This window comes from Chamaea fasciata, unplaced genomic scaffold, assembly GCF_029207755.1.
Source record: "Chamaea fasciata isolate MVZ Bird 193981 ecotype frontalis unplaced genomic scaffold, bChaFas1.0.hap1 SCAF_1, whole genome shotgun sequence".
NCBI lineage: Eukaryota > Metazoa > Chordata > Aves > Passeriformes > Sylviidae > Chamaea > Chamaea fasciata.
In genome coordinates this window covers 134589328-134602330 of record NW_027094086.1, presented here as the reverse complement: position 1 = coordinate 134602330, position 13003 = coordinate 134589328, and the positions used below count along the sequence as shown (strand labels likewise).

The 13003-nt window shown below is 35.5% G+C and overlaps 1 protein-coding gene across 3 annotated transcripts in view; it reads left to right on the top strand.

The window, feature by feature from the left end:
• NEBL (nebulette) overlaps nt 1–13003 on the top strand; it is a 245584-nt gene that overhangs the window by 205405 nt on the left and 27176 nt on the right. For 2 of the 3 annotated variants that reach the window (XM_066198895.1, XM_066198903.1), the window contains exon 5: nt 11064–11235. In XM_066198895.1, the coding sequence (XP_066054992.1) occupies nt 11064–11235 (172 nt within the window). Of the gene's footprint in view, nt 1–1656; nt 1750–4927; nt 5021–5411; nt 5506–7495; nt 7588–9838; nt 9944–11063; nt 11236–13003 lie in introns of all 3 variants that reach the window. The other variant, XM_066198887.1, reaches the window with a different exon arrangement.

Genomic DNA, 13003 nt, shown 5'->3' with positions numbered 1-13003 from the left:
AATGTTTTGTCTTTGAGGTGGTTTGTATTTGCCTTGTCTTGTGATTGTCCTGTTGGAAGAACTGGGTCTTCCAAATGTAGGGAAGCAGTTTAGAGTAGTGATTGAACTACCTTTTTTCTTCTTTCTCTATGTTTTTATTTTTCATCCTTCTGTGCAGTATAGATGATAAAGGTAAGTTATTATGGAGTAAGATACAGCTGGAAGCTGCCCAAATAGAAAAAAAAAACAATGACCCCTGATAGTGTTCTGATTTTTGGATTTTGTCTCAAGTATTTTCCTGCCTTAAGGGACAAAAAATAACAACTAGCCCTGCAGATAAGATTGTTGCTGCTTTTAGCTCACTAGCTCATTTGGCAGATGATTTATAAAAGGATATTTACTTCACAGTCATCTCTTTCCTAGAAAAATTCCTGTCTCCGACATATTTTACCAATCTTTCCTTGGTAGAGGAGAAAAGTATATTGCAGTCCAGTCCACAATATAAATCTTTCTAACTGACATAGTGCAGAAGAATTTTGTAGTTCTTACTCATAAACTGTCTCTGTTATCCCACAGTAAAGCAAAAATCTAGATTTTTTAAGATTTTCTGAATATTTAAAAAATGAGTTGCAGACTTTCACTCTTCTCTAGAATATTTGGCAGTAGTATTCACCCCAGGTTATGGAGGACTTTAGGGAGTAGGAGGAATTAATCAAGAATGGTGTTTTTATTGTTCAAGGTTTGTTGATAGAAAAACTTAAATAAATCTTGATTTAAGAAAGGCAGAAATACTAAATGGTAAAGATTAATTTTATTAATTCCAGGATCAGACTTGTTTTTTTACACTAACTGACTGGAACTACTTACTAGAGTGGCAACAGCTGTGTCACAAAATACTGAAAGTCAGGTAAAACTTCTTTAGGAGTTTTGCAGCATGATCTGGTGCTATTTAAATTGGAACCATGCTTGGAATTTGTGGAACAGTTATTTTCTGTCTCATTCAGTAACTTCAAATGATCGACTCTACTGATGTGCTTTGTGTTTATCCTTTACTGAAACAATTGAGATAGAGAGAATTGTATAAACAGCATGTGTATCTTTGTTTTTAGAAACAGTCCTCAGCTTTCTGGCTTGAACCTAGGAGTCAAAAATTGCATGCCTTGGATTGTATCTCTGGTTGTTATGGTTATTTTTCCATGAATATTTCAATTTTCTAGTTTGTTAACTTAGAAATAATAGTAACGTCTGTTCACTTCTCACAGTATTTTAAGATCTGAAGATGGCAGAAACCAAATCAAATCCTGCATGTACATGCACCTTCAATTACATTGAAATTAATGAAATTACTCAAGCATAAATTTACATTTATAAAATTTTATAGATTATTGTATAAATGTTAATATTTTTTTCTAAATTTAAATATGTCATTGCAAATAAAAATACTGAGGTCAGTTTAAAGGATGAGAATATATTATCTGGGTTACCGCTGAAAACAAACAATATTCTCGTAGTTATTGATAATTAGTCTTATTTATGAAAAATTAAAGTATTTGCTTTCTTAGCAAGATTTATAGTCAGACCCATTTGGAACTTGGAAAATTGCCTAGCCCTTTTATGAGAACTAGTATTTGCATTGCTAACAGTCTCATAATTATCTTTTCTTTTGGGGAAATGAAGGTGTTTTATAAGAAGGAAATAGGAGCTGGCACAGCTGTGAAAGATACTCCAGAGATTGAAAGAGTAAAGAAAAATCAACAGAATATTAGTTCGGTAAGTGCTGTTAATATAAATTATTCTTATGTGAATAAAGGGTGGACCATTTTTTTTCCTTTATCTTGTTTACTAAGAAATTCTTCATCTTCAGATCACAAATCTCATTTGAATAGCTCTCCACTGGATTTTGGATATAGAGCTCTATTCTAGCACAGCTAGAACTCCCCTGTACTGTAGTACTTCTGTGTCCAAAGGAAGAGATTCTAACTGAAGCATTAAGAAAAATAAGAAAATATTTTAGCTAAATATTTGAGGAAAGTGTTTTATCTCTCAAGAGTGAGAAATATGAGATGCATTTCCCCATATGACAGACTGAACAGCAGTTGTATTTGCAGGTTAGGAATATACCATGTGACAAAAGTATGTGTTTGTAATTTATGTGTATGTATACATACAACTGCATGTATTGCATAGTACCTGAGACAGTTTGCACTTCACGATGAGAAAAACCATGTCCAGACTTCACCTGTGTGAAAAGGTGGAGAGTTGGTGTCTCTTTACACGCTGGTGACAAGCTGATCTGTGGATCTGATGAGATTAGTTCTGAATCGATGTTGTTTATCTAAGGATGCCTAATGTCTCTGGCACTTTAATAGGCAAAACAAAATAAAATATCAAAACTACTGTTTTCTAAAAGTAGAACATTATCTTCTGATAAATATGTGACAAAACTTGAAAAAAACCTGAAAAGTGACTGCCAAGCAGCAAACCCCTTGTAACTGCACTGTTCACTTCTGTGTTATATTTGGTGCGGATTTCTCTGGGGCATTTTTTATGTTTGTGACATGACTTTCCTGATTATTAGGTATTTTTTTAAAAGTGAAGTTCAAAAATAATGTATAGACATGATACTATGTTGTATTTAAATATTAGTTAAAAGATGAATTAGGGACTCTGGACATGTATTCTCAGAGAATTTCATTGTCTAGTGAATAGTGTTGAGCGCTTATTTTTCACCAAAGTAAGGTCAGTAGAGACTTTCCAAAAAATTTTGAAAAGCTCATATTTTCCTTGGAATGTTTTTCTGCTCTATCCACTACTTTTCATCTTGTCATTTTGAGTCACTGTGCAAGCTATCCTGTGTCCTAAATCCTGAAATAGTTGGATAGTGGTAGTTGAAACCTGCTGATTGCACAGCTGTTGATTTTCTTGATTTGAGGTTGAGGGGCTTCGTTTATTTGTTTGTTTGGGTTTTTTGTTGTCATTTTCCTTTTAAATTTCCAGTTACCACAGAAATTTATTTCAAGAGAAGTCACACAGAAAGGAGAAGTCTCACTCTAATGGTTTTTTTCCAATACATTTCACAGTGAAGTGGAAAAACAGCGTACACTGTTGTTGCTGTTTTAGAAATCCTAAATAGTGCTGAAGAGGGAAAAACGAAAGGTTGATCAATATGCTAGTAAACACATTTGAACAAAAATGTTCCAAGAGAAGTACAGAATGCATTAGTGGTGTAGTGGTACAATGTAAATAGCATGGCCTTTACCTTGCTAGTCTTTGTGTAGAGTTAATGTTTTACAAATGGTATTTCATTACATGTGGTGTACTTGAAATTACTTTAGTCTTGTGTAATATTTATTAGAGGTGTAGCATGCCAAATTTAAAGGCAATGTACAAGAATGTTTCAAATTACATGTCAGTGAGAGGGAAATTATATTATGCAGTAAGAGGGAAATTGTATTGTGTACTTTACAGAAGTCCCAAAGGAAGGGTAAATAACACCAATTTTGAATCCATTAGATTTAAATATTTTACATGTATTTTTGAATTTAGCCAGAAAAACTTGGTACAGCCTTAAGACTATTTTCTGGCCTAAATGAAACTAGAATGTGGAATGTGAAACAAATTTTCAGTGAGAGAAACACCAGGGCACCAAAATAACACTTACAGTACAACCAACAACACAAGAAAGTCCATTGAATCATGTTCTGGAAGTGATCAGATTCTTCCAGATTACATATGTAGGAGACAAACATTAGAATGGTGTTTTCAAAGCCTAAAATACAAGGTGGTGACAGCCAAGGAGGTTGAGCTCATCTCACCTGTTGTGATGATTGGTTTGGAAAAAGCCAAGATCTTACAGAACTTTCAAAGCCAAGTCACAGACCCATGGACTGTAGGCTGAATCTGAACTGAGAAGCTACAAATAACTTTTTAAAAACTTGTTTATATTGAAGGGCAAGCAGGGTTGAGCACAGCACTGGGGAGAAGAGGCACTTTGGGAGAAGATTCTCTTTGTGGTTTTGTTAGTGTGTAATCAAACTGTGAGGAAACCCCTGTGGTATGTCAGTCAATACCACAAAGCTGGGGTCTTATTAAAATCCAAGTAACAGACATTTTGAAGCATTTTAAGGACAAGTAGCACTGCCAATTCGTAAACTTACCTAATAGTCTCTATTAAAAGACCCTTTTTTCTAGTGCTTTAGTATTTTTGCCAGTCTTAAACTGTCTGGACTGAAATTTTCCATTCCTGGTCTGTACTTGGGGCTGTTTTGGTTTTATTTATTTATAAATTTCAGTCCAAGAAGCTTCCCAAGTATGAGCTTAGAGAAAAACAAGTTGTTTTGTCTGTGTTGTGAAACTGGGCATTTTCCAGAAGTACCATGTCTTGAGAAGAGAGTTGAAAATTAAATGTTAGGAAAAAACCAGAAAATATCTGACAGCACCTGTAAAGGCAACAACAATCCAGACAACTACATCCTCACCTGTGTGTCTGCATGCATTTTTAGAGAACTTCAATGAGATTTTGGAGCCATCCACCCTTTTAGGAACACCTAAAAGGCTTGGTTTCTGAAAGGCACTGGTGGATTCCATAGCTAGTTAACAGCAAGACTAAGTCATTGTCAAAGCGGCATGGATCTCCAAGTACTATATGCAGCATCTCAATTATGGTGAAAATAGTCATAATCCCATGTGATGTATATTCCCAGTGTAAGAGTTTTAGTACACTAGAATTATTATAAACACTCTCTGCTGCGTTGCATCAAACAAGATACATTAGAGACCCTAGCAGGCTGTTTTAGAAATTAAACATAAACTGTTGCTTATGGTGTTTGTAGATGTGGTTTAGTAGTGCACTATGTGTAAGGGAGAGAGTATAAAGTGACAGATGTATTTTAGTGCCTGTCTCTTTCTTCTTTAAATTGACAATATTTTTGTAATATCTGTTGTGCAGATTAAGTACAAAGAAGAAATTCGACGTGCAACAACTATTTCTGATCCACCTGAACTAAGGAGAGTTAAGGAAAACCAGAAGAATATTAGCAATGTGTGCCCCATTTTCACTTCTTCCACACTTCTCTCTACTGTATCAAATGTGTTTGTGTCTTGGTGAATATGTCTGTGGTGTTTGTGCTACTTTCTGTTTGTCCACAAAGACCAATTTAGTCAATTAATGGTAAAACGGTAACTCCTTAGCCTTGCACTCTAATTCATAGCAATGAGAGTGAAGTATTCTTGTTGAAATAGCAATGTCTGTGTTTGAAATAGAAGATCTGCCAGAGGGTGAGTACTAAGTATTGTGTGGAAAGATGGGATTGATTATTAAGGAATGGTACTTTCCATCCAAATGCAATGTGTTCTTTAGTGATGTCTAGCACATTTATGTATTTCTGTTACTTGGAAATCTCTGTTGTAACATCTTCTGACATGTTTGCTAGGTTCAGTACAAAGAACAGCTCTGCAAAGCTACACCTGTGAGTGTCACCCCTGAGATGGAAAGAGTCAAGAGGAATCAAGAGAATGTCAGCATGGGAAGTTGCTATCCTTTAATACTTTGTATAATTTTTGGGCACAGAAGATGAATACAAAGTTCTTCTTTCTGAAAGTGTGCCTTTCCTTTAGTCGGGGGAAACTAATGTATTGTTATGTTTTGGAATTCAAGCAATGGAATTACTTGAAAATCTTCTTTTAGGAAGCAATTGTGAAAAGGCTTTGCTTGGTTTGGGAAATGGCAGGTGAAGTGACACATTCTATTAAAGAAATGGCTGCAATGCTTTGAGACGTTATTCTCTTTGGATATTTGCAAAAAATCTTGACCAATGTCTTGTCTTTATTTTTTTAACAGAATATCTGTTTCCAGTTTTATTTTGCTTTGTAAAAAATTAGCTACAGTTGTGCTCAAACTTCTGCCCTTTTATCTGTCTCCTCCTGGTTCCTCAGTAACCTTCCCATCAGAATTTAATATTTAATGGCTGATATAACCATATGCAGGAGCATAGAGAAGAAGGCAAGGACTGGAGCATGCTGCTGCCTTCCTGCACTGATGAAGTTGTACCCTGTTAATGAGTCCATGAGAGACCAGGCACTCTCCTCACTGAGAGCTGCCATCTGCAGCCATGGTTCACGGGTCCACAAAGAGCTACAGTATTTCCCTAGAGTGCTTTCTGCTGCATTCACCAAAATAATTTTGAGCCACAGTTTTCAAGAATTCTGTCCCTCTAACTCAGCTTCTGGATTATTGTTGATACATCTAGCTTTCCTAAAATGTATGCTGTTCAAAAACTCTTTTCCCAAGTGATTCAAGCCAGTCTGTATAGTTTTTCTGCTCACACTTGTTGTTTACTTTTCACCAATTTTTGTGTTGTGCAAATTTCACTGGGAAGTTTAAATTCTTTTCAAGTCACTGGAATAGCTTTGAGTGATGATTCTTTAACTTCAGCCATCTCTAGAAACATTAATTCTTGAATAGTCATTTTACCTTTATGAAAGTTAATTTGCAAGTTTAATCCATTTGAAAGCTTACTGTAGTTTTTGTAAGACATTAATTTTTCAATTGGAATATGTTGATGTGGACAGACTAAAATTGTGTTGTGCTGGAAGACAGTTGCTTAAGCAATAGATGTGTTACTGCCACAGTGCACTGCAGAATTGTGAGCATAATGTATCTGCACAGTTGTCACTGTCACTTGTCATTTAAACCCAAGTTTGTTTAAGTGACAAATTCCTTGTCACTTAAACCCAAGTTTGCCTGCTTTTGTATGGAAGCATTTATTTTGCATAAAAATATATTAATTGGTATGAATTTGTTGCCAGAATCTGTTACTAAATATTTACCATATCTGACTCCCCAGCATGTGGGGCCAAAGTTAACATTAGATTTCTTGGTCTGTCAATGCCACATCCTGTCCCCTAGATCCTGATCCAGCCTTGAGTGTGCATTTGGTTAATGCTTTGTGTATGGTTACAAAGGGATAAAGGGGATATTCCTGCAGTGCATTTAAATAAATGCGCGGTGAGGTTAGGCTGGATTCAATTGGCAGTTGTCTGACATACTGCACCCTCAGTGTTTAATCACATTTGAATATGTAGTATATAAAATTTAAAACATAGATGGAGACCCTACGGTATTTTTGTGTCTTGACAAATATATATTTACACTGGACCTTCCTGAAATTCAGTTTTTGATGTGTTCTGCTTGCCTTTACTGCATTACATGTGGCTTAACCCCATTCCAAATACAAGTTATTTCTCTGTAGAGGCAGTCTGGTAAATGCCAAGATATTGTGTGCATATATGGGTATATATTCACAGAAATGCATTAATGTACAGCCTGTACAGAAAAAAAATTCAAAGTTATCTTTCAAAAATCGAGTTTTATAAACTTTAATAAACTTCAGATGCATTTTAGCTTTTCAGTTCTTTCCTGGATGACCTTTGAAGTCATGCTTTTTTATAATAAACAAGGAGATATTGCTATACCCAAAATGGTGTAAATATATATTTTATTCTATTAAATAATAGGTTCACTACAGAGAACAGCCTGGCAAAGCTACTGCTGTGAGTGTCACTCCTGAGATAGAGAGAGTCAGGAAGAATCAAGATAATATCAGCTCGGCAAGTTGTTTGAATCTTTATGTCATTCAGATGTTTTAGTCGCTGTAGAAATACAAATATGGATATGCTTTTCCTTTTACATTTTCTGTGTCAAAGAAATCCAACTGCAGCCTTCACTGAAGAGATAATTGGTTTTATTCTTTGAGGACATGGACTGCATGTATGTGCAACAAACATATTCAGGGTTGTCTGATTATTCTTGCAAAAAAGTAAGTGGTTGTGTTGGTGTCAGTAGAGCTCAGTCATTCGTTCAAGAATTTTTATCTCTTGTTACCAAATTTGAGTTCCTAGATTCCAGGAGTGAATTGCTTAAAAAAAAAAAAAGTAAATGAGAATTTAACCTCAGTGTAAATGTTTTGTTTTCTTTGCAATTCAAAGCGTGGAAGTGTTCATTCCATTCTGTGATATGTTGCTTGTGTTAGAGCTGAGTAGTTCTTCATAGGCCCCATTTCTAAACACTCAGGAGTAAGATGATATATATTTCTTGGCTTTTATTGTAATAAAATGTAATTGCTACTAAGTAATGTAAGAAGCAGGAGACATTCTCTTAAGAAACAAGGGTGAAGTGCGAAAACCCTGGTGAAATAAAGAATAAGACCAGTTATGCTGCAGTCTGTCCTCAACACTGAAACATCAGTGGTAAAGTTACTGCAGATTGTAAATAGAAGAGGTTTCATGCAGAATCACTGTGGCAGAAGGGAATTACAATTAATGAACACTTTAGAACTGAGTGTAGGAGTGAAAAGTAGGTTGGATTTGTCAGGGAATATGTCTAAGGACAAAGGAACAGAACCTGACATTGTAACTGCATATATCTTAATCATGTTCTTAAAATACTCATGAATATTTACCAAAGTCAATTATTTTTGAGGTGTGTAGCTGAAAATAAGAGGAAAACTTCACAACAATTCTAGACTTTAAATAATTTTTTTAATTTGTGAAAATGAAATATCTTTTGCCAAGTGACTCATTCACTTTGTTTCTCAAGATTTACAGGGATAAATACTCCTCTATGTTAATGAGAAAGATAAAAACCAGTCTATGTTGGCTGTAATTATTCTGTCCAGAAATACCTTATATTGCAAAGCATTTGTAGCTGAATATATTTTCTAAGAGAATTTACTGTTTAATTAAGAAGGATTTGAAGAATATGCAGTACCATTTTTTTTTCTCATGCCTTACTTCAAACTTACCTATGAAACACAGACACCAAGACAGGTATTTTTGTGGATGTGCTTTCTTAGCCAATACATAATCTTAAGGAGGCTTAGACAGTTTCAATACATGGTTTTTCTCATCACAAAAACATTTTGAAATAGATTTGCACAACTCATTTGAGAAGCAATACTTGGCGTGTGAATATATAGGTAAATCTAAAATATTAACTAACACCGTGCACAGGTTACATTGTGAAGTAGGAGCTAAGAGAGGCCATTGGTAGATGAATTCAACAAGACAGAAAGAACTGTGGGAGTACTCACGCCTGAACCAATAAGTAGGATCAGCTACTTTCACTGTTTTAGAATTTGAGTGTTTTTTTCCCTTCTTATTTTTAACAGATAATTAACCTTACATCTTTACTAGTCTGTAGTAAATGCCACAAAATGAGCTGATCAGGAGAAATGTGATGTAAGAGATTCACTACTTACTGATGCACAAAACCCAGAGCCCAAACCTTCGTTTAGGAAACAAAATACTCAGATTCTTCCCAGACATGTTGCTTTGTGCTGCTAGTAAAGACTAACTATTGAATGGGAGTAAGAAGCCTTCCAAAGGATTCATCTTCTTGTAAGAACTGAATTCCCTGGACTTCTCAGGTAATCCCAGCCTGGAAGCAGACTGAGAACAGACTCTGTGTCTGCCTCGGTAATAAGAAGGTAGCTTATCATCAGCCATACAAATATGTTTTAAGGATGTTCTAATTCACAGTGGTGTTTTCTTAGTATTTATCTTATTTTTCAGTTTATAAATGAACAATTTCACTTATGCGATTCAAAAGGTCACAAATCTCAGCTTTTAAATAAATACTTTCTTTTGAGTAAATGATGGATGGAATAAATGTGCCTTTTGGCCTTACCAATATCTCATCTGTATCCTTGCTGGGGAATAATTTACCTTTCTTTACATGAGTGTAAAGAAAGAAGAGAACTGTTGGGCATTCTGGTTTGGAAAGGTACTGTTGCATGGTGTGATTCTCACCATCTTTCCTAGTGTAAACAAAAAATTCACCTGTGCTGTTGCTCTTTTGCAGGTCAAGTACAGCAGTGATCAGAGGCAGATGAAAGGTAGACGTAGTGTGCTTCTAGACACACCTGAGCTAAGGCATGTCAAAGAAACACAAAACAACATCTCAATGGTAGGGTACTTTCTTCCTATGACTAGAGCGTTTTGAGGAATGGCACTTGACTTCCACTGGACTTTGCCTTCCATTAATATAGGTAACTAATGAAACTCTCTCCTCAGGTACGGAAGGAATATTTTCTTCTTACACCTGTAGAGGGAGTGTTTGCTAACTGCATAGGAGTGTAATGAACATTTTCAAAATACTAATAAACAGTTTTCTAACAGTTAAGTGTCTGTTCTTTGGTTTATTTTTTTCTTTTAAAATATACACACATCATTTGAGCATCACAATTTCACTGGATTAGGTGACACACTTCACCTTGTGCCTGTGCATGTTCCTGGTTTCTGCGTGACTTTGGTTCTTGAAATGAGTTATTTTGTGTGCATCAGCTTGTGTGAGAATGTTTGTCAATTTAATTATTTGATGATTAAGTTATTTATAATGTAAATATGAATAATCAGCAGTACTACCTTTATAACTCTTACTAATACTGGGGTTTTGTTCCAACACTTGGTGCTGTAACACTTTCTACTATAATGTCCTTTATTCTTATTTTTTTTTTAAAGCAGGCGGTTTAGAATAATTGTTGTTCTTTCTAAAAATCTATTTTTAAAGCCAGCGGGCATATGATAAAACAAGAGAGCAAAATATACGTTTTATATGGTACTGTGCAAGTAGTCAAAATTATCACTGAATGAAAATGCTTGAGTTCTTTAGAACTACTACTGCTGGAAAATTTTTACTGACAGATGTATTTGTCTGCATCAGCAGTCAGCTGTCCTGTCTTAGAGAAGAAAAGAATAGATCAGATGACTTCCTGAGGGTAGGGCTGTTTTGTGTCCTGTGTGACAGTAAGATGATGCTTTGCTGGTTAGGCTAGTGCCTAATTCAGTGTCACTGGAAAAGAAATGCAAAATTGATAATAAAAATATCAGAAAAACTAGTTAAGATGATAGAAAATACTTGGCTGGCCCTCCAGCCTATCTCACGTGTATAACAATTCTGTTATGGTGCTAAGTCAAAGAATATAAGTGCCTCATAAAACAAACATATATGTATTCCTGCACAGAATAACCATTTGCTACCAATTGCAACCTGGGGAAAAAAAATGTAATTCTCCTTGTTTTCCTAGGTAAAATATCATGAAGACTTTGAGAAGACTAAGGGCAGAGGCTTCACCCCAGTGGTAGATGATCCTATAACAGAGCGTGTACGGAAAAACACCCAAATTGTGAGTGATGCTGCATATAAAGGTGTGCATCCACATATTGTTGAAATGGATAGAAGACCTGGAATAATTGTTGGTAAGCTGTTAAATACTGTTGTTATTGAAAGCATGGTGGGGAAGATAAAAGCCCCTGTATGTGCTCTCCAGATTTCATTTTCTCTCTTTTCTTACCATGAAACTTATGGTTGAACTAAGGGTTCCATGTCAGCTTTTAGAGAAGTCATAATGGGAATGAACGGGAGATGTGTAATTTGCTCTGTAATTAAAAAAAGATAAATGGAGTTTTTACTATTACTTTAAATTTGAATTTTGACTCTTTAAGGAAGGTCAAAATAATGACCATCTTAATTTTACACAGAGGAAGGGTGATTAAAGCTGATTTTGCAAGATTTCAATGTTTAAATATTGCAGGCCAGTTTAAGATTTCCCTTTCTGTCAGTCAGTGATTTCTCCAGAACTGCACATATCTATTTACCTCAGGTTTCACAATTTCACACAGCTTTAAAAATATCTCAAGCTGTAATTCATCACTAACTCATTAGATCTCTGGTAAGACAAGTACCAATGTTGAGAAGTGATGTTCTGAAGGGTCGTCCAAGATGAGGGTGGGTGTTCAAGGGGTAGAATATAGATGGTATAATATGTAGAATATGTAAAGACAAGGTATTTCATAAAGGTATTATTTGGCATAATCATAATGAACTCTATTTAAAAATCGAAGTGGATATTTGAAATTGCTTAAAAGTCAGCAAGTGTGCTATGGAAAAGGAAGCAGTAATATTTTTTTTCTTCTCATTTCCTTTTGTTTTGGTGTGTCCCATTTCTGTTTTTCTGTGCTTTGCAGCCATGTAGACCCCAGAGGATCTGTGTACAAAAAATCATACTGAGATAGCATTCTAAAATTCTTCATAGGTAGTGATACAGTGAGGCTGACTTTCTTTGCCTCTCAAAACTCAGAGAAATTGCAGATGAAATAGACTAACTTGTGTCTCACATAGGCCATCCTCCTGCCTAGAGGAAGGTTAACTATGTCATTCCTGCCAGATGCTTTTTCAGTCTGTTCCTTAAAGTCTCCAAATAAGTCTCGCCCACATTTGGAAGTATATTTCTTTCCTTTTTTGTTGCCATTGTTTATATGTCTGTAGCTACAGTAGCCTTATATGAGAAGGGATTTCCCAAAAGTGTGTGTTAGAGCTCTGCCTGGGGAAGGTGCTGATGATCTTCCATCACTACTCACTTTCACAGTTGTGGAACAGCCTAAGAAAAAGAGAAAGGCTCCTGTAAAATTTCAGTGAGACATTCCATTTGCAATTTTCTCTTTATGCTACCAACCTGCTGCTCTCTACTGCATTGCATGGGTGCTGTAGCCCTGTGTAAGGACCATGTGAGCAATCCCGTGTTCAGCTGCTGAAGCCTTGCTAGCACAAGCAGATTGCAATGAAGGACATCCCTGAGACAGGTTCTTGTAAGAACTGAAATATTAGTACTATTTATCACCTAAAAATACTCCAGTATGAAAACACACAGCAATTCCTAATTTCCCGTGCCTGCCAAAGAGCAAAAATTGTACAACTATTTATAGGAAAAAGGCCATGACAAACCTGAAGTATTTGAGCTTGCTATTTTGGAATTAATATCTACTTGTTTAAAAAGAAGCAGTGAGCTTCCTGCCCGTGAAATGTCCTTGGCAGCCCAAAAAAAATTGGAAACTGAAAAACCTACTTATTACTCTTGTGAGTATTTTTCGTAGCTGAAAATTGTTCAGCCAGTTAGGAAAAGTGTGTCAGAATACCTCTGATTGACTTTTAATGTATTATTGGTGAAGCTAGAACTACTCTTTCGAA